This window comes from Rhododendron vialii, chromosome 4a (genome assembly GCF_030253575.1).
Source record: "Rhododendron vialii isolate Sample 1 chromosome 4a, ASM3025357v1".
In the NCBI taxonomy this organism is placed as follows: domain Eukaryota; kingdom Viridiplantae; phylum Streptophyta; class Magnoliopsida; order Ericales; family Ericaceae; genus Rhododendron; species Rhododendron vialii.
In genome coordinates, this window is record NC_080560.1 from 42,151,754 (window position 1) to 42,172,500 (window position 20,747).

At 36.2% G+C, this 20,747-nt stretch overlaps 3 protein-coding genes across 6 annotated transcripts in view; 2 read left to right on the forward strand and 1 right to left on the reverse strand.

The window, feature by feature from the left end:
* LOC131324541 (uncharacterized) overlaps positions 1-20,747 on the reverse strand; it is an 81,503-nt gene that overhangs the window by 50,440 nt on the left and 10,316 nt on the right. The gene's annotated exons all lie outside the window — the stretch shown is intronic.
* Positions 765-8,208, forward strand: LOC131322520 (fimbrin-5-like). Its single transcript, XM_058353866.1, has 4 exons — positions 765-1,297; positions 1,399-1,495; positions 1,609-1,700; positions 8,098-8,208. Exons 1-4 carry the CDS (start codon positions 1,157-1,159, stop codon positions 8,206-8,208), a joined length of 441 nt encoding a protein of 146 aa, XP_058209849.1. The 5' UTR covers positions 765-1,156.
* LOC131324545 (fimbrin-1-like) lies at positions 2,014-5,114 on the forward strand. The gene is made up of 6 exons (XM_058356544.1): positions 2,014-2,049; positions 2,670-2,785; positions 3,472-3,544; positions 3,671-3,878; positions 3,960-4,175; positions 4,732-5,114. Exons 4-6 carry the CDS (start codon positions 3,769-3,771, stop codon positions 4,820-4,822), a joined length of 417 nt encoding a protein of 138 aa, XP_058212527.1. The 5' UTR covers positions 2,014-2,049; positions 2,670-2,785; positions 3,472-3,544; positions 3,671-3,768; the 3' UTR covers positions 4,823-5,114.

A 20,747-nucleotide genomic window follows, 5' to 3' on the forward strand; every position in this document is an offset into this window, starting at 1 on the left:
GTAGCTTACCTTTTGTTCTGGTCGCTCTCTGTCTTCTTACTATGTTGTAGTAACTAATATTTCTGCTCTTTGTAGTCTCTGTGTGTGTGTGTGTGTGTTGGATACCACAGGAACAAGCACCAGGCTTTGGTCAGTGAAATTGAAGCGCCTTAAGCCTCTACTGGTATGGATCTCAATTTCAAAACCCTAATTCTGTTGCTTTTCTTTCCTTTCTCTCTCCACTATTTTTTTTTTGGTAAGTACTCTCTCTCCACTATGCTCTTTCAGGTTCTAGGGTTTTCGTCTTAGATCGCTTAAAACCCAGTGGTGGTGTTTTAATCAGATTGTGATTGCAATTGCGAGAATTCTTGAGGCGGCGTTGGTTGAGCCTGGCGCGGGGCCGGGCTTGGGCGTACTTGATGGAGAGCATGGAGGAGTTTGGAAGAGTATGCTGCTTGTTGTGACTCGGATTTCCGCTACATCGTCCCACCGTTTGGATTCTGAGATTGGTCTCTACTCGTGGCTTGTAGATTGGTCTCTTCTTTTTCCTCGTTGCTCTGTTTGAGTTAGTTATAGGATTCAAGATCTTGCTCAGTTTGTCGTACTTACTTTCCTGACTGTCTGTCTTAGTGGAATATAAAAAGTCCCTAAAATCATCCCTCTGGATTATTGGTAGTTAAATGCTTAGATACATAGATGGAAGGACAACGGCATGATGATAGCTTAGATGCAGTTTGATGAGCATATTGGTTCTCAAATGTAATTTTTTTGACATAGACTAACTCTAATAGCAATATCAGACGATCACTATTGTTGCCTATCCTGATCAAGTGAGGATATGGATAGGTTGGCTCAAAAACAAAAAGAGTAATACTATACACCTTCCTTGGGAAACGTATGAATGAACTATTTAATCGAGAAGTGCGTGCCCAATTACAGCACAGAGGCAGTGTAGTAATATTTCTTCGGAAGTATTTTCCTGTTAGGTTAGGTTTTCAATCTCCATTGCACCATACATATTTCTTACCATGAAAGTGAGTTTATCTACATTAGTTCTTCAGGCCCTTTTCTCTGTGTTCCCAATCTGCGGCTCTGTATTAAACTTCCAAGTGGAATTTCTTGCTGCGAGAAATTTAAAGTCCTTGTACCTTTGTATTCAGCTTTCCTGTGGCAGTTGATGCGGTTTAATATGCTTCAACTTTTGAAGAACTTGAGGTCTCGCTCTCAAGGGAAGGAGTTCACCGATGCTGATATTCTGAACTGGGCCAACAAAAAAGTGAAGATCATAGGAAGAACTTCTCACATGGATAGTTTTAAGGTTAGTATGTTTGACATTGCTTTTTTTTTTTTTAAATAAAAAACCAATTCCTTGCAATGTAGATTATGGCTGACTGGTTATGCTTGTGGACCGTTATTCAGGATAAGAACCTTTCAAATGGATTATTCTTCCTTGAACTTCTCAGCGCTGTTGAGCCAAGGGTTGTCAGCTGGAACCTTGTAACCAAGGGTGAAAGTGGTATGCATTTTTGCCACTTCAGAGTTTGTGTTAAATGTTTTGTCTTCTGCGAGAAGTGACTAGCTAGGAGCAACAAATTGACTTTTTTATTCTTATTGTTCTTGTTATGGTAGATGAGGAGAAGAAATTGAATGCCACATACATAATCAGTGTTGCCCGAAAGTTGGATGTTCCATTTTCTTGTTTGCCCAAGGACATCATGGAGGTGAGACTGGAATTGTGATGAGTTTGCCCATTTTGTGCGTCCAGCAACTGATTCTTTTGATGCTAAACATTGTTGCTGTTAGATAAGTTACTGTGTTCAATGAGATTAAATTGGTCAACTTTGTTTGTTGCTTTGTAAATTCGATCATGTCTTCATGATGCATGGTTATGCTATGGTGGTGTACTTGTGCTTATGGTGTTGTGGTGTACGTGGATTCCTTTTGAATCTGGTATTCTGATTGTTCAGTTAGTTCAGTAGCATTTTTCATTGCCATGGATGTAATTCTTCGATTCCTACTTTTTTTTTTGGTCAGGCTATAAATTCTGCTTGGATTGTCGTCCTCCACTTGGTAATGTCAAATGAATTATGTACTTTTCCCCTCTCTGCATTGTTAAATAGATCTAGGCTCGTTTGGCTAATGTGAATTTCAATTTAGTTCTATGTTTGATTAAACAAAATACAAAAGGTATTGTTTTATGCAATTTGTGAACCTATGGAGTGGAAGATGGACAATAATAGAAATAGAGGTAATTTATTCGGACAATTGGACAGCTGTGATCCCTACCATGAAGGATCTGAAACCAATCTTGTTCATTTGTTGTTCGAATCATCATGAAAGAGTTCTCATACACTAATATTGACATCTCATTGCACATTATCAAATTTGAATTTGGGCTATTCTCTTTGTATTAGATTGTCGAATTCATTTGATCGATGACCATAGCTACGCAGATTAGGCCTTCATATTTTGATCTTGGCTTTTGGGTACTAATTTGAATGTGTCACGCCGTCACGGTATGCGTGTTCCGAGTTCTCAACCTTATGTATGTTGGCTGCTCTATTTTTTAATTGGTCAATAGGGAGTTTCAATATAGCTTGTATGTTTCACATGAAAATGCTACTACGACATTCACTTTTCTGTGTTTGGCTCACACAAATTTGGACGGATTCTATCCGTATATCTTGCAGGCCTGGATCTTTTGATCAGAAAGCTCATCTACATGAGCCACTTGAGCCAGAAGGATTATTTCAAGCCAGGAAACAAATACCCTACTGCAAATATATATTTTCCAGAGATTTGTGATGTAAATGTCCAATTGAATGAGTGGTACATGAGCCGAGATATTTTTCTTAGTTCTTTGGCATTAAAGATGAAATCCAAGTTTGATAAGTATTGGAGCAAGGGCAATTTGGCTTTAGCAATAGCAGCCATCTGGACCCACGATTCAAGATGAAATTGATAGAGAATTACTATCCACAAATCTATGGCAGTGATGCTGCCAAAAGCCTATTCTCATCAGATATCTTGACATTTTGCCTTGAGCATAAGAAAGCTCTTGCCTCTTCTTCGACCCAGATGACTGAGCGAATGATGTTCAGTTTTTAGTGATCAGCAATTTTCTTGTAATCACTGTTTAATACATCTGTCGTGAACTATTGGACTTTCCAATGGTTCTGTCAAATTACTCTCCAAACTATTGTGCTAAGGTATTTTCATTCTTGCTAGCCTGCTGGCCAACTTGTTTCCCTTATTGGCAAATAAATGACTAAAACTGAAATTGGTGTTCTATTCCTTAGTAGCATTTGTTTCGTGATCGATTTTAAGGAGAAACATCCATAGGATATTCTGCAGCGTATTTACATCATTACTTAACTAGACAAAACATCCCTTACATATTTGCTTTCGAATTTGCATTTGCAAAAGTTTTTGCTTTCTTTTTGATTTGCCCCCTCCTCTAAAATTGATGCTATAGGCTTGTGCCACTTGCAGGATGGGGAGGCATATGCCAACTTGCTCAATGTTCTGTTTTTAAAAAAAAACGTGAGGTGAGGTGTAGTGATAGGTGAGGTACTACCGTTTGTCTAAGAAAGCAACCAATTCAAGTCATTTGTTATGCTGCCACACGTTAAACAGTTAATCTTATTCTTTAGTGAGTGCTTATGCGTGTTTTTCATGGTTCATTGGTCAGAGGTGTCAGCTTCTTTGTAATTGGTTCAGGACCTTCTTAATGCATGAATGGTTTATCAGTGGACACCCAAAAGATCTCATTTGCTGAGATGATGACAGATGACGCTCAAACTTCTAGGGAAGAGAGATGCTTCCGAGTTCCGACTGTGGATTAACAGTCATGGAGTTGATTCATATGTCAGTAATGTGTTTGAGGATATCAGAACAGGGTAAGGCTGCAATTTCCTTGCCTCATTATCATATACCTGACATTTATCTTGATGTTTATTTCTCAATTCTCATACACGCAGATGGGTTTTATTGGAAGTTCTTGACAAAGTTTCCCCAGGATCAGTAAATTGGAAGCACGCATCAAAACCTCTCATCAACATGCCTTTCAGAAAAGTTGAGAATTGCAACAAAGTTATAAGGATTGGAAAGGAATTAAACTTCTCTCCTGTGAATGTAGCAGGAAATGATATTGTAAAAGGAACCTTGCACTGCGCATTCCCCTCATACGACACGAGGTGGATACTTTAGTCGTTTGGCTTTTCTCCTTGCACCGTGCTCTCCAACCAACTACTGTTTTTTCCTGATTTAGTTCTCCATTGGAATTCCTACTTCTGACCTGTGAAGGAAACTTTTGTTGTACCATTGGAGTATGTGGTTATCAAAGTGATGTGCTTTCAGTAGAAATTTTAAAGAGAATAAAAGTTTGTCTGTTTCCTGCAAGCATTGTCATGTTTCTGATATTTGTTGATTGAAGCATCAATATACGATGGTTTGAGTAGAATTATCTGTTGGCCGTTTTGGCTTTTGGACAACAGTCAGAGTAACGTTCTTTGACTGGTTGTGGCTGAATTAGGTGCATCGGATTCAAGTTTAGTTCTTTCATCTGTTTTTTGTTTCTTATAAATTCAATCTAGGAAATAAGGAAATTCTTCACCAGCTCTCATGCTCATTATGTTCCTTACAATTAATGCATATTGTCTTTTAACATGGGATTCAAAATTTTAAGTTAGTTCTAAACTTTCAATAATAGCGTAAGAGGAAGACTGATGTTGTTCACCTTTTCCTCCTCAGCTTTTCTAAGGCAGTTGATGAGGTTTTCCATGCTCCGACTCCTGAAAAACTCAAGGTCTCATTCCTGTGGAAAGGAAATCACGGACAATGACATTCTGAACTGGGCAAATAACAAAGTGATGAGCTCAGGCAGAATATCTCAAATGGATAGTTTTAAGATAGTTGACAAAGCCTTGTCCTTGTAGTAATAGATACAACAGACATGACTGAGTTTGTTTGGTACTTTGTGCAACTTTTGATAGGATAAAACCCTTCCAAATGGGATTTTCTTCCTAGAACTTCTCACTGCTGTGGAGCGGAGGGTTGTCAACTGGAGTGTTGTTACAAAGGGCGAAACTGGTAAGTTATTCCATAAACCTTCAGATTTTGATCTGATGTTATCCTTACATCTGTACATTTTGATTCTTTTGGTTTACATACGGTATTTCCTTTCTTTCACTGTTTTTTGCGCTGGAAATTCCCTGTGGAGACTTAGATTCTTTACCACTTCACAAAAGTGCCTGGAACTTACCAATTTTGCTTCGTTCTGGTTTCTTAGATGATAGTAGTAGAATAGAAACAATCTGTGGTGGGGTCTGAAGGTGAGGTGGTTCTTTGATACTCTGTTAACTTCCTGTTTGACTGACAAACATTCGGCTATTTTGTCAAATACAAAACTGCCCATTTTTCTCATGGTATTTGTGAAAAGGAGTCTTCTCCTAATTTGCTGAACTCCAGATAGTAGTGAAGTTTCAGATTTCTTTCTTTTATAATTGTTTCCAAGACCAAACAGATTGTTATATTGTTGGACCAGTAGCTCGAATAAGAGAGAATAAGTCACAATTGCAGCAATTTCCCCAGCATAATACATAATCTAAATGATCCTCTCTATCCAACCAACTCATGCCTTTCCTGTATAAAACAGTTTAGGAAACTGAAATGGTCTGTGGCAAATTATCATTATTTCCATTAGTACAATGCAGACGAGGATAAGCTGTTGAATGCAACATATATCATCAGTGTGGCTCGAAAGCTTGGGTGCTCCATTTTCTTATTGCCTGAGGACATAATAGAAGTAATATTTTTGCCTAGGGGAACTCAGTCGTTTAATTTTTTCTTCATATCAAGTACATAAGTACGGAGTACATGAAAACGAGAGGTTGGTGTAGCAGGTTGTGCGTCTCCCATACCAAGTGATGCCTGGTTTCAAGTCTACCATCGTGATATGCAGCTTCCCGTTCCATTAATTCCCTCCTAATCAACGAGCCAAAAAATAGAGGACATAACAACATTTTCACTTGTAAATTATGCCACCAGGTGGGGATTACGATCAAGGATGACCTTGTCATATACAAATCTTTCCTCGAAGAAGTGGTAGCTCATTACAGCAACCAAACCTACGCCATGAACTGGGTGTCATTTGCAAGTGATTGGGAATTGGCTGAATTTATCCGAGTTAATGGAGCTGTCGTAACAGAATGACACTTGATTAGTTAGCACTTGGCAGCTTAACTCGGATATGAAAAAATTTCCCAATGCTCGTCCGGATGTTTGAGAAAAATCCGGACTATGGTCTGATTTAGATTGATCAACAACTTAAACACTCTAATATTGTGGTGCTATTTGGTGACAACTGAATCAGAAGATGATCCTCACCCTAACAGCAAGCATCATGTACTGGAGCCGACTGCAAAAAGCCGGGGATTCATCGGCAACTATTGACGAAAATAAGGTGGTTGATGGATCCCCAGCAGCTTCCATTGATGGTGGGAAAGACACTATGTCTGCAGGCGCTTTCCAATTTGTCCATGGATGATTCGCTATTTGATACCAATGTTTCCCCACATGTCGAAACTGGGGAACCCTCTCCCCATGTTAAAAATGAAGCACCCTCAACCGAGGTTAAACGGATTATTGATATTTGTGTTACTTGGCCTACTATACTATGCAGGTCTCTGTACATGCTCCACAAATATACGAGATTTGCAGTCAGAAGAAAATGTTACTCCCTTAACGTCCAGTACTTGCAGCATAAATGCTGCACTGGTATTGAGAATAACACTATTTTAGCTTCATGTGCAAGTCACATAATTAGAATTCAATCTTGCTACATGGAATACAGAATTAACACACAAGGGCCGACATACAAAGCAGCTAACAAAACAATGCCTTCCTCTAACTAAAAGGTAAAACAAAATACGATTCATGAAGCTATGAGGGATGATCCTACAGGAAGGAATTCCCCATTTCTTGGTTAGGGGAGATCCAAGACTTTCTTTCAATCTGATGATATGCTGCTTTAATACTTTAATTCAAATATAAAAGTGGCAGGCGCAGCAAAATTTTCAAACATCCAATTACCACATTTATGCCGTTAACTCCGGATATGGTCACCCATGAGCAGGTAACGTGTTACTCACAAAATGAAATTTAGAGATACCAGCTCTCTCATGGGGTGATGATATCCAGGTCTAGGATTTCAATTATTAGTATAAACCATGGTTTCCTCCTCAAAGAAATCAAAGAAGAAAAAAATAGTATGAGCTATATATAGCTTTTAAGGGATCATCGGATCAAACTTCTTCGGTTTTCTGTGCCTTTGATACACAATGGAGATAATAACCTAGGAAATGGAGCTCAAATAACCTGTACCTCTATCAATGGTCAAAACCAACGTCATCAAATTGTAAGCTTCTGTGTCCCTATAATGGTTTCTACTTTTTATTTGGAATAGTAAGTTCTCAAATTGGTAAATTATACAAGCCACTAAAAATAGAATTTGTAAATCCATTGACGTAAGTTAGATGCTAGATTTCTGGTAAAACTGTTTGGACGTGAATGATGATGTGGGTTAAGAAAACAAAGAAATAAATTGAAAACAAAAATAAATATACGTACAGATGCATGCACTGTTGGGAGAGAGAGAGAGTGGAGAATCAAAGTATCTGGTAATTGTTTGGTTGCAGAGGTTGAAGCAAAGCTCAAGTTAGCCGAATCGCTTCTAGAAAGAAAAGTATGGCACAAAACCCATTCTATATTTTGTATATTTCTCACTTTTTTCCTTGGTCTAATTGCTAATATGAATTCTTGCAGAATATTGAGATAAAGAAAATCAACGACGAGAAAAAGGCCTCTATGGCAGCTCAGTTTGCTGCAGAAGTCACTCTTGAAAGGGTACTGCTGCCCAAAAAAATGATGATATATATGCCTCCCATTGAAGCCATCCTTGCCCGCTAGAGGCTGAACTCAAACTTGCCCGTCAAGAGGTTGCGGGTGTTCCTGTTTTTGATCGTTGATTCGTGATGGTGCTCCCTTCACAAATAACTGAAATTATTGGTATCCCAAGTGTTTGTGTGCTGACTGCTAGATTGTGGTTATTCTTTTCAGATTGCAAAGCTGCAGGATGACAACAAGGCGTTAGATCGCTTCACCAAATCCAAAGAAGCTGCTTTGCTTGAAGCTGAGCGGATTGAGTTGAGTGAATGTAGAGTTGAGTGAATGTACTACTAGAAGTAGTCAAGTGTGATAAAGGATTGTTGAAGTATTTTATCACAAATTGTTTGTTATCTCCTCCCTCATGTCTCTCCTACTTGTTTAATTGTATTTGGCCCATCATGATTTTCCAACACACAAGTGTCACGTATGTGGTGTTGATCACACTTCTTCACAATCATTCATTTATGTCAGCCTACAATTAAGTATGTATATGAGCAACACCTAATGTAATAAATTATTCTAAAAGAGGTTAGAGCACCACTTGGCACGTAGTACCTAACCATTGTTATCCATTAGTCTTGCTCAGGACCCATGCATATAGTTCGCCTGCTTATGAGTTATGACAATACTTGAAATAAGAAAATAAGCTTTGTTATTTTGTGAATTTTTCTTCCATGCCCCATTATGGTATTGGGGCATGAATGCTCCCATAAATATAGACCTTTAAATTGGATATATGATAAATCTCAACTATTAGATCAAATCACTCACAAAAATAAGGTGGTTTTATGATTTTATGAAGAAAAAAAAATCAATTTTACTTACCACACAAATTAGTTTTATATACCATTCACTATGATCACACTTATCACAATGTATGACCGCAATGGCACAATGTTTACTCACACTCACCATAATATATGGTCACATTCATTATGGGTGAGATTGATCCAATGATTAAGATTGAAAAATGAAGATCCAATGATTGAGTTAGAATGAGGGATGCATGCATGGATGCCCCCAAACTGGACTGGGCATAGCGGGATCCTATTTTTGTTGATTGTTATATCCAACATTGTGGTGGACCCAAGGTGTGATTATTTGTGTGCCCATGTGGTTTGATGTGAGTATTTCTTTTCCATTGTATCTGTGGTCCCAATGCAAGGGTTTCCTTACCCTTTTGTCTGGAATGCGGTTGACTGAATTTGGCTGCAGATGCATATTGCTGCATACTTAGGCCCCGTTCCAGAACATTTTTTTAAAAAATAAATATTTTTTTTATATTTTTAAATTTAAAAATAATATAAATGAAAAATAATTTTTTAATTTTTTTTGCATCGTATTAAAGATCTTAATGAGATCTATCAAATAAGATCCATATTACATATTTTTAGATTTCAATAAGCCTATAATTTTTGAGCTTGAAATTGCCTTCTTAAAAAATAAGGACTTAAAATGCGTTCTGGAATGGGGTCTTAATTTGGATTGTCTATATGTACATAAGTAGGATTTTGGTGTCTTAGTGGTCCCCATACTGAACAATATTTAACTCAAGTTGGAATGGTGGTGGGCGTTACGTGTAACTCAAGTTATATTGAACATACATATGTATCAACTATAAAACCTTCCAAATGAGATCAATATTTAACATATTTTATAAATGTATTGAAAAACTTAAAATTAAAATTTAGGAACAAAAATTAAGTTTCGAAAGTAAGTAAATGAATATTTGGAAAATAAAGAAATGGAGACTTGCATGTGCATGGTTGGGAGTATGAGTGATGAATAATAATATACTAGTAGTATATGCATGCCTAAAGTGTACTAGTTGAACTTCATATACCAATGTTGGAAGACGTGCAAGATTCACCGTCTTGGTTGAGAGGCTGCTCCTGATGCAAAGGCAGAAACAGATAGACCCAAAAAGATGAAATTGACAATTTGCTTGACAAAAGGCAGAAACAGACCTAGAAAGATGAAATTGACAATATGCTTGACAAAAGGCAAGAAATATAATTTTGTTTGGTTTTCATTTTTGAATATTTCAGTTTTAGTAGTGGATGAAGAAATAAATAAAGAAATGATCGAAGAGAGAAATAAAAGTAATAATTAAAAAAATAAGATAACGATTGAAGAAAAAAATAGGATAATAATTAGAAAATAAAAACAAAACAAAATTAGTAAAATGGAAAACGAACAAAGTAAGCAACTGAAGTTTTTTTTTTTTTATCCGGGACACATGTTTGTATTTCAAGATAGCCTTTCGACTTTCCATCAAAATACAATGAAAAGAAAAATACAGACAACACGAAACTAATGCTCACTTCTCACAGAAATTAAAGTTCGGGACATGAGAAGTTTGCGATCATGACAACCAATCCCCCAAGGCTGGCAGATAAGCCAACCAAATGGTGAAGGTGATGAAAGTTACTCCTCAAAGTAGTTCTTACAACCGATAAAAAAAAGAAGAAGTAGTTCTTACAAAGCGGAACAAAAAAAAAATGTAGTTCTTTCAAACAGTCTCACTGTATGTCTATTGTCTCATGTTCGATTTGAGAGAAACTCTAGCTACCCTTCCCATTTTGAACCTCGTAATTAAGGGTGGCAAATTGAACCCAAATTCATTAACAAATTCAAATCCATCAACTAAAAAATAGATCCAACCCAACCCATTTATAAGTTGGGTTAGAATGGGTCTCAATCCATCTAACTCATCTATTAATGGATCTTAATTGGGTCAACTTAAATAATCCAGCAAGTCATGCATATAAGTTATATAACCCACTAACAAAAAACAGTGGAACACCCCGTAAATTACGGAACCAAATTAAATTACTGAACCAAATTCTCTCTCTCTCTCTCTCTCTCTCTCTCTCTCTCTTCTGAGTTGCGCTCTCTCTCTCTCTCTCTAAAACAAACCCATTTCAAAAGCAGTGAAATCCCTCGGAAAAATGGCAGTGATTTCAAAGGATTTATAAATTTCAAAGTTAATAACTGCTAATTCATTTATAATTTGTTATTCAAAATACTAAAAAAGTTCTCAAAATGCATTTTCCGGACAAGTCAAAAATCATTAGACCCCGTTCCGAAAACAACTCTCTCTTTTAGTACTTTTTGTCTTTATTCAATTTTTTTTGCGATTGTTCATTTTGTGCTAATTTTTTTTTTGACTATTTGATTCGTCTCGACGAAACAAATCGAAAAGGTAATTTTTTTTTAATTTTACCCAAATATTTTGAAAAATAACTAATTTTAAGTAAAAAAAAGTTGACATTTTTTCTCCTTTTAGCGGTGCCGCTCTCCTACCGCAGTACTCAATCTCTTATCCATCTCGACAATCAATGTTACAAATTTTGAAAAATCACTTCCTACCCTAGAAGAGTCTTTTAAAATCCCGAATGAGATCTGAGAAGGACCGAAATTTTAGATGAGTTTCGTTTTTCGGAAATTACCGAATTGGACGAGGAAATCGAAGAGGCGGCGGACGTTGAGGGAGATGTTAGAAATGAACTCTGGATTCTCCCAATTTGCTTGAACTGCTAGACTAGAGAGAGAGAGAGAGAGAGAGAATGCAACTAAACATGCAAGAACGGAAAAAAAAAAAAAAAACCAACTAAACGAATTATACGGACTAGTAGTATTTATTTTTTAAGTTTATTTTTTTGGGGGTAATATGGTCCTTCTCAGATTTCATTTTTTTGTATGGGGGTAATATGGTCATTTCAGTGTATATAGGTATTTTGGTCATTTTAAAATTTTAGTATATAGTATGTAATTGGGTTAATGGGCGGGTTGGGTTTGATTTTAAATAAATGGGTCGGGTTGAGTACGGGTAATTGAACTCATAATTAATGGGTCTAACTGGGTCAATGACCCATTAAAGACCCAACCCACTTACAACTTGTCCATTTTGACCCAAACCCGCCCATTTGACACCCTTACTCATAACTCATAGGGCTTCACAAATCCCAATTTAACATATGGGGTCCTCAAATTATCGAAATCTATATCCAATGTGCCCAAATAATACATATATATTTATTTAAACATGAGATTCATTCGTTTAGATTGAATGAGCTGGTGAGAAATGATTAAAAAAAGGAGTGCGAAACCGTAGTCCCAACCATGCATTTTGATTTGAGAGAAATGGTGAGAAACAATATCCACATCAAAGCCCCCCATTTGTTTCTCATCGTGTCACATTAAAGTGATGAAATTTGACGAGAAATGATAAAAAAAGAAAAATGGTGGAAAATCATAGTAATTCTTAGGAGAAATGGTGAGAAGCTCTACTCACATAAAAACGTACCTTGTATGTATTATACAGTATTTCCCATAATCCTTTTCTATCTTACCAGACTGGCCTCTCCTTGACAATGTACTATACATACTTTATTATGTTAACCGCCAAATCATCTCATCACTCTTCGACCAAATAGAGACTTGGAAGGTGTGTTTAAATCTCTTGGATTTGTAGAGAAAAACGAGAAGAAAAAAGGGGGCCGGGAGTGGGAGTGGTGTGCACAACACAAGGTGTCAGGCGAGCATTTTGGGCCCATCCGAGCGCACTTATTTGATCTGAACCGTGTTAATATTTTAGAATTCATCTAGTAGATCAAACATGATAGAATGATCTCGATCGGGTACTGGTCCACTAGTGATCGGCTCACATTTGTCTTTGAAAATAATGGACAGTTAGTTTTCAAACTATACTGGTCTAGTTTTTGAAAAGACAAAGGTGATCTAATTACGTGTCTATCAAGTATCAATGTCCGATTAATTTTACTTTTGGCAAACATGTCCTACTCAACGAGTTATACAAGATGAAATAATTATGGAGTAAGTGGTTGATAATATTTTTTGTAACTTGATGAGAGGAGTCCAAATTAAGGGCTAAAATTATGGGCTTAAAGTTGAAAAAAGTTTACTAAAAAACAAATATAAGAGAGAATTTTACAACTTAAGCAACTTATTTCAGGTCTCAAGAGGAGCGTGCAAGTGGTTAATAGTATTTTTTAATTTTCCTATTTGTCTCGTGTGATGTATACTCTGAAGAGTAGGTTACTACCTGTTGTCCCCAGCAGATGCTTGCATCGGCTCTCTTAAGTTCAACTTTTGTGAGCTTATTAGGCCAAAAATGTTGCTTAAAAGAAAGAAAATGAAAACTCAGGGATATATTTGATAATTTTCAGGGCCGACGGATTAAAAAGTAGTACTGTAGAAATTTGAAATTAGTTGTCTGGTTTCGGAAAGTTTCGCGTGTCATATAAATCCAAAACTGAGCCACACCAGGTGACCTTGTAATGCAAGAAATGCCCTTTTTCCGTACACCCCGTTTGCTCTACAGCTAGCAGCCCCTTCGCCCCTTATCTTCTCATTCTTATCGGTTCGTCTTCCACACCACACTGCATCTGGAGATAGATCGAAGACGACAAGTGTCTGTAGGTATGAGTAAATTATGGTCTTTGTATGTAGTGCTCCTGGAGAGGAAAAGCGTGCATGGCGAGGCAACCGTTTGCACCACAGCAATGTAGAGCACTATAACAGCAGATAAGAGTTCATTTTTAAATCCGAACAATTGATTATTAAGATGGACGGTTGAGATATGCCCTACACTGCTCTAGTGCACCTCTGCACTATAGTACCCCCAGATCCTTAAAAAACACCATCTAGTGCAGGTGTCACAAATTATTTAGATGATTTGAGTTAATTTTGTATGCCCCTCTATGTAAAAACTTAAGTTCATCGAATACTAATAAGTGCTCGATTCAAATCAATTGACGAATTTAAGGGGCTATTTTTATGAAGACAAAAGTAAATTGTTAAGTTTGCTACAAATACATAATTTTCTATGAATCATATATATGTGTTGCCCTTCTTTTTTTAATATATATATATATATATATCGGGGCGGTTCCGGGGACACCTAAAAAAACACCTAAAAAAACACCCCATAGCTCCCGATCAAATTTTGATGATCCGAGCCGCTCAATGTGATCAGAACGTGATTTTAAGCGTACCCGCAAGAAATCAGCAAAAAAAATGACCGGGAAGGGCTTGATCCGAACAGTTTCGAACGGTTTTTTATTGAACGATTCAAATAAAAACTGCTTAAATCAAACCTTTTTCGGTCATTTTTTTTGCTAATTTCTTGCGAGCACCCTTAAAATCACATTCTGCACACATTGAACGGTTCAGATCATAAAAATTTGATCGGGAACTATGAGAATGAGATTATGGGTGTTTTTTTGGGTGTTTTTTTAGGGTGTCCATTGAACCGTTCCGTATATATATATATATATATATATATATATATATATATATATATATATGTCTGTGTGTGCGCGCGCGTGTGTGTGTTGACCTACTAAATGATAGAATCAAATCGTCAAAATAAATTGTGAGATCTACGTACTATTGGATGGTGTATTTGAGAGGTAAATTCATTTTCTAAAGCAACTCGACCATGGGTAACGATGGATTAGGTTCCGATTGTGGGGCTCACCTTGAATTCTAAACAAATGATTCGATCCGATCCATTTATTTTTTAAAAAATAATTTTGGAGATGTTTTGGAAAAAATCAACTCAATTTGATCAATAAATATAAGTATTTGATCCAATAATCTAATTCTTGTTCATAATTTATTTTAAAATTCTGTATGAAAAATTCAATGATTTGATGGAACACTTACAAATATTCGATTGAGCTAATACTTTTTGGAGCAATTTAAAAAAGCTGCTTATTTAAAAATTTATGAACAACTCTGATTATTTGTATTAGATCCAACCTGGACCCTCCCTACAAATGGGTCGGGTACCCACCCAATCGGTCCTAACCCATGACGTACGTCTTTTGTTTTTCACTGGAGTACTACACCAATCGCTGCCTTTCTTCTGATAAATATATGCAGGGTGATATATACTGTATATATTTGTACCTGAACAACAGCTTGCACCTCTTTGTGCAAGAAATCGTGTAGAGAGAGGGGATATTGCTCTGGGCGAATCACAGATATATACCAAAACCAAGAGATTACCATTTTCATTTCCGGCAAATATCTTCACTTTTTCTCTTTCATTTCGCTGGTTTCCCCTCTTTTCTCTTTTTGCTTCACTGACTTCCTCTCCTTTTCTCTTCTTCTTCTTCGTTGATCTCTTATCTATTTTTCTCTTCCACAGCTCATGTACCCAGAGCAACCAACGTTCCGTTAGAGGCTTGAAATCGGTCAATATCCCACGAAACCCACTGTGAGAAATCCTTGTCTATACTTCTTCAATGTTTAACTTACTTACTTAGTTTAAAGCTATATATATATATATATATATATATATATATATATATATATATTTGGGATCCTTTTCTATAGTGTTTCTAATCCTTCTCCCTCTTGTATAAGTGTTTCTTCCATTTCGCATTGTGAAGAATAATCAGTTCGTTAGGTGATTGTGATTGAGTAGTGATTTTGACCTCAACTGTTTTACTATTACTTCTGCGGATCTGATGATGGTTTAAACCATCAACTGCTCTCTGAATGACTAAGGTTCATTTAATCTTTTTTTGAGATTTCGTAGAGAAATTCTTTGTTTTGGTTGAGCTTCAAGTGTACCTATATATTTTCCGTTATTTTTAGCTGGATTCGACTGACAATTCCTCGATCTGTTTGTGTGTTTGAATGTAACTGTGTTATGTGTATATATTGTGTCTCTTGTTTTTAGGGCTGGCTTTGGGTAAAAAATTGATGTTTAATTAAAATCTTTTTAATGATAGAATAGTTATTAAGTTTTTTTGGACTTATGAATTTGGATACTTGTAAAATTTTCCTTTAAAATTGATTCTGTATTTTTAAACTTTTTATTAATGAACTATGTAAAGTGCCTCATTTGAAAAGTTCGTATTGGACCCTTGAAAATTCATAATCGACCCTACTTGTTCTTTCGTCAATAAGTGAGTGTAGGCGAAACTGCCAAGCAATTTTTGGTGTGAGTTCCCATCTTTTTGGTTGTATTTCTCTCTTGTTGAAGAAAAAATTAATAGGAACGAGGTTATTGTGAGATTTTTATTTCGGTTAGGTTGTATAGGCTCTGCTCGTTTACTAACAAGAGAGCTCATGCTCGAGCTTTAAGCTCGTTTAATTAGTAAACGAGCGGAGTTCGAACACCACAAAGCTCGGCATGGCTCGGCTCGTTTAGACCCCTATCCCGAGTTCGAACATCATTTTACAATGGAAGTTGGGGTATCCCAATTCTTCGGCATTGATCTAAGAACTTTTCTCGTCATTTCGGATTCCATGTAAGATTTGCCAAGAGATTTCAAACTGTTAGTAATATTAGCAAATCTAGCAAACATTTGAGTATAGACTCATACGATTTCATTTTCATAGCTAAGCACAAGAATGTCTATTTTGAATTCCTTAACTTGATGATTTTCTTGATATGCTATTTCTAGTTTATCCCAAATTTGTTTGGTCATTTCACAAGCGGATACTCGATTGTACTCATCGGTATTAAGTGCACAATAAGGAAGATTGATAGCTCTAGCATTCTTTTCAAACATCGGTTTGTCTTCCACACTTGATTTAACCATGTATATATACATTGTTTGGTCAAAAGATTCCGAAGGTTTTGTTAAAAAGATTGCTTTCTTATGGTACTAATAAGTTTTCATACCTCTCTTACGGGTTTTTTTCTCTCTATTTCTAAGATGGGTCTTTGTTCTTTTTCAAATTCTGGAGTTATGAGGTCTAGGGTTGTTGAGTTTGAAAACTTATTTACCAGTTGTTCGGCTGCTTTTATTTAATGCTTCCATTGAAGAGCACAAGTTTCAAGTTCTGATGTTTTAGTTTTATGTTTGAAATCTCTATGTTGACGTCGGTGCAGAGTTCAAACTTACTTGGTTCTAATTTGGGATGAAGGCCTAATTTGTTTTCCCTTTCATGTTCATTCACAGTATCATGGCACTTAAAACAGCTGCTGTCTCATATCTAATACCGGACGATGGAGAGGCAAACCAAGATGGGTATCTCACACAAGAAAGCATAGAAGTGAGGGTTTCCTCCCAAGTTGATGGGAGAAGATATTCAAATGTTATCAATCACGTTTCGTTTTTGAGATGTCATTTTATAGACTTGGGAGAGAAATGTATTGTCAACGAAAAGTGGAACCAAACTTTGGAAGACTGGTTGAACGTGACAAGAGTTTATAGATCATATCGACCCGTAGGTTTGGGAAATCGGAGGTACAAGATCAGAGAACAAGTAAAAGATTGTATAAGGTGATAATTAATCTCACTTTACGTTTTCTTTTCTCTTTTATATATTAATGTGATTGTTTTTTCACCTTTTGCTTGATTTATGGTTTTCATTTTCTAGGTACATGCTGTATGGAATACTGAAATTGCACAAACATGGCTATTGTATTGATGGGGACCTCAAAAAAGGAAACGTGGTCATGGTGGAGGTAAAAAACTTTAGAGAAACTTAGCTATTCTTTGATTTCATATCATGAATGTGCCTACAATTTACAGAATAATCAAGCCCTAGAGATTTATATACAACTCCAATACCAATTGAATACAGATAGCTATAACTGTAAATCTTTATCTGTATTAAAAATTATTATGCGGAAAACAGATATAACATGATCTTGAATTCAATACATCTCAAGAACAATAAATAGCGTACCTTTGTTGACCATCGTGATTAGAAAGAACAAACTCCTTAATTAGAAACATCTTAATTTTTGGCTCACCTTCTTCTCTTTGTCTCTATTTTTCTAGAATACCCCAGTACTTTAATTGATGAAAAAACCGTAGGAATAAGAGGTGGGTATTCTACCTTTTATAGAGAATAGGGTTTTAGAGATAATTATTAAAAGACACCTAATCCATTAGGGTTTCTTTTATTATCAAGAGTTTTCCTTCATCTATTATTCTAATTAGTTATCATAATGAACCATATCACTTCATTGGCTTATCTGATAGTGGAGTCCCACATGCACAAAACGTGGAGGCTAGTGGGCCACACTCATAGGAAAAACTAAAATTCTTCCACTTGGCCCATCAAGTCGATTGTGATGCAAAGTGTATTTCTAGAAATATGCATTTTGTTTAAAACGACTCGAGTGGGCTCTACACCAAAAAACTTTGACACGTGATCACGGATTTAAAACAACCAATAGGTTCAAACCAATTAGAAACTTTAAAACTGTGATTAATTTAGACCACCAATGTGAGTCATAGCGGTTGTATAGCACAATGCCATATTCCCTTTTATGCACCCCACCATTGATAACCTTCACTAACCAAGTTCATAATAGAAAAAATATCATTATTTAGGCTATAATGCCTAAAGCCCTTGTAATTTGTTTTGTTAAGACATTTCCTGTTATACAACATCCAAAATAATATGTGCACGCATAATTGGAAACAGGAAAATCAGAAATAAAATATTTGCGCTAAATAGTGTCATGCACAATGACCACTCAATCAAGGGTTGTTAAAAGACTCATCCTGAAAACATGTTATAAGTCTTTGGCGGCAATCCCTTCGTTAACAGATCATAAGAGTGGTACTCAATTTTCAATTGACACTTGTTTTTTCTGAACTCATTCTGTAACAACCAAGTACTTTATTTCCATATGCTTGGAATCTCTTAAATACTTGATATTATTAGAGATAACAATGCAGCGGAATTATCACAATAAATCTTCATTCGGTCTGGTAGTTGAGTCGACAACACCAAGACCAAAGATGAAGTTCCGCAACTATAAACATGATATGTGGCCTCAAAGCACACCACAAACTCGATTTCCATTATGTAGGAAGTAGTAAGCTATAGAATGCTTCACACATTTCATGAGATTGCTCCAGGATCTAACAGAAAGAAAAATAAACAATAATAGTTACTTTATGCCATCGAGACAACCAACAAAATCTTAATCCGAGTATTCAATCATGTCAAATGATCCGATTTTCTGTAAGTAAGCATATAGTCCTTAGTTCCTCATAATCTTATTCACTGCTTTCCAATATTCCATTCCTGGATTATTTTGATATCTGCCCAACATCCCTACTGCAAAACTAATATCCGGTCTAGTGTAAGTCGGGACATATATCAAACTCCCTAATGGTGATGCATATGGAATTTCATCCATTTGCTTTCTTTCTAAGTTATTCTTTGGGTACTGGCTTTCATTAAATTTGTCACCCTAGACAATAGACGCATCGCTTACTGAGTAAAGCTGCATATCGAATCTCTCTAGAACTCGATTAATATACCCCTTCTGAGACAGTTCTAGCAGTTCATGAGATCGATCTCTAAAGATCTCTTTGCCAATAACATAAGCTGCCTCACCCATATCAATCATTTTAAAATTCTTCGAGAGATATCCCTTAGTTTCATGTACTAAACCAAGATCATTAATGGCTAACAAAATATCATCCACATATAGCACCAAAATGATAAATTTACTCCCACTGACCTTTAGATATATACACTGATCAACAGCATTTTCTTTGAATACGAAGGAGGTAATGGTATCATTAAACCTTAAGTACCATTGCCTGGAAGCTTGTTTAAGACCATATATGGATCTCTTTAATTTGCATGTCAAATGCTCTTTTTCTTTTATTGCGAATCCTTCAGGTTGCTCCATGTAAATATCTTCATCCAAATTACCATTCAGAAAAGCGGTTTTCACATCCATCTGATGCAGCTCTAAGTTATAATGAGCTACTAAGACCAAAATGATTCTAAGTGAGTCATTCTTTGACACAGGAGAAAAGGTCTCTTTATAGTCAACGCCTTCTCTTTGAGTGAAATCCTTGGCCACAAGTCTGACCTTAAATCGTTCGATATTGCCTTTTGCATCGCGCTTGGTCTGAAAGACCCACTTACACCGACTTTCTTATAATTAGAAGGCAATTCAACGAGATCCCAAACTTTATTCTGATCCATTGATTTCAACTCATCATTCATAGCATCAAACCATTTATTAGAATCATCACTATTCATGGCTTGTGAAAATGAAACCGGGTCTTTCTTAATCCTAATGTCGAAATTCGATTCTTGTAGATATACCACATAATAATCTGAAATAGCAGACTTTCTTTCCCTCTGAGATCTTCTCAAAACTGCCGGTTGTGGTGGTTCTACAATATTTTCAATGGCGGTATCCTCATGAAGTGGAGAATCATTACCTACATGTTATTCATTCTGCTCAACTGGTTGAGAAATAACAACTTCTCGATGAGAAATAATTATTGGAATATCAACCATTTCTTTATTGAAATTAACCTTTCTTGATTTCTAACTCCAACTATTTTCGCCATTCTCTAGAAATTTTGCATTTTCGATTTCAACTATTCTCGTACTATGGTTAAGACAGTAAAATTTATACCCTTTAGACTTTTCTGGATAACCAATAAAATATTCAGAAATTATTCGATAATCTAACTTTTTCTCTTATGGATTATATATATATATTCTAGCTCCCGCTGGACAATCCCAAATATATAAATGTCTAAAACTAGGTTTTCTACCAGTTCACAACTCAAAAGGAGTAGTTGGAACCGCCTTACTAAGAACCCTATTTAAGAGATACATAGCGGTCTTTAATACTTCACTTTACAAGGAAACAGGTACATTTGAAGAACTCATCATACTTCTAACCATATCCACAAGTGTATGATTACGCATCTCAGCAACACCGTTCTGCTGTGACGTATCAGGCGTTGTGTAATGAGCACGAATGCCTTATTTTTCTAATAGTTTGGCAAATGGGCCAGGATTTTGGCCTGACTCATCATATTTTTCATAAAACT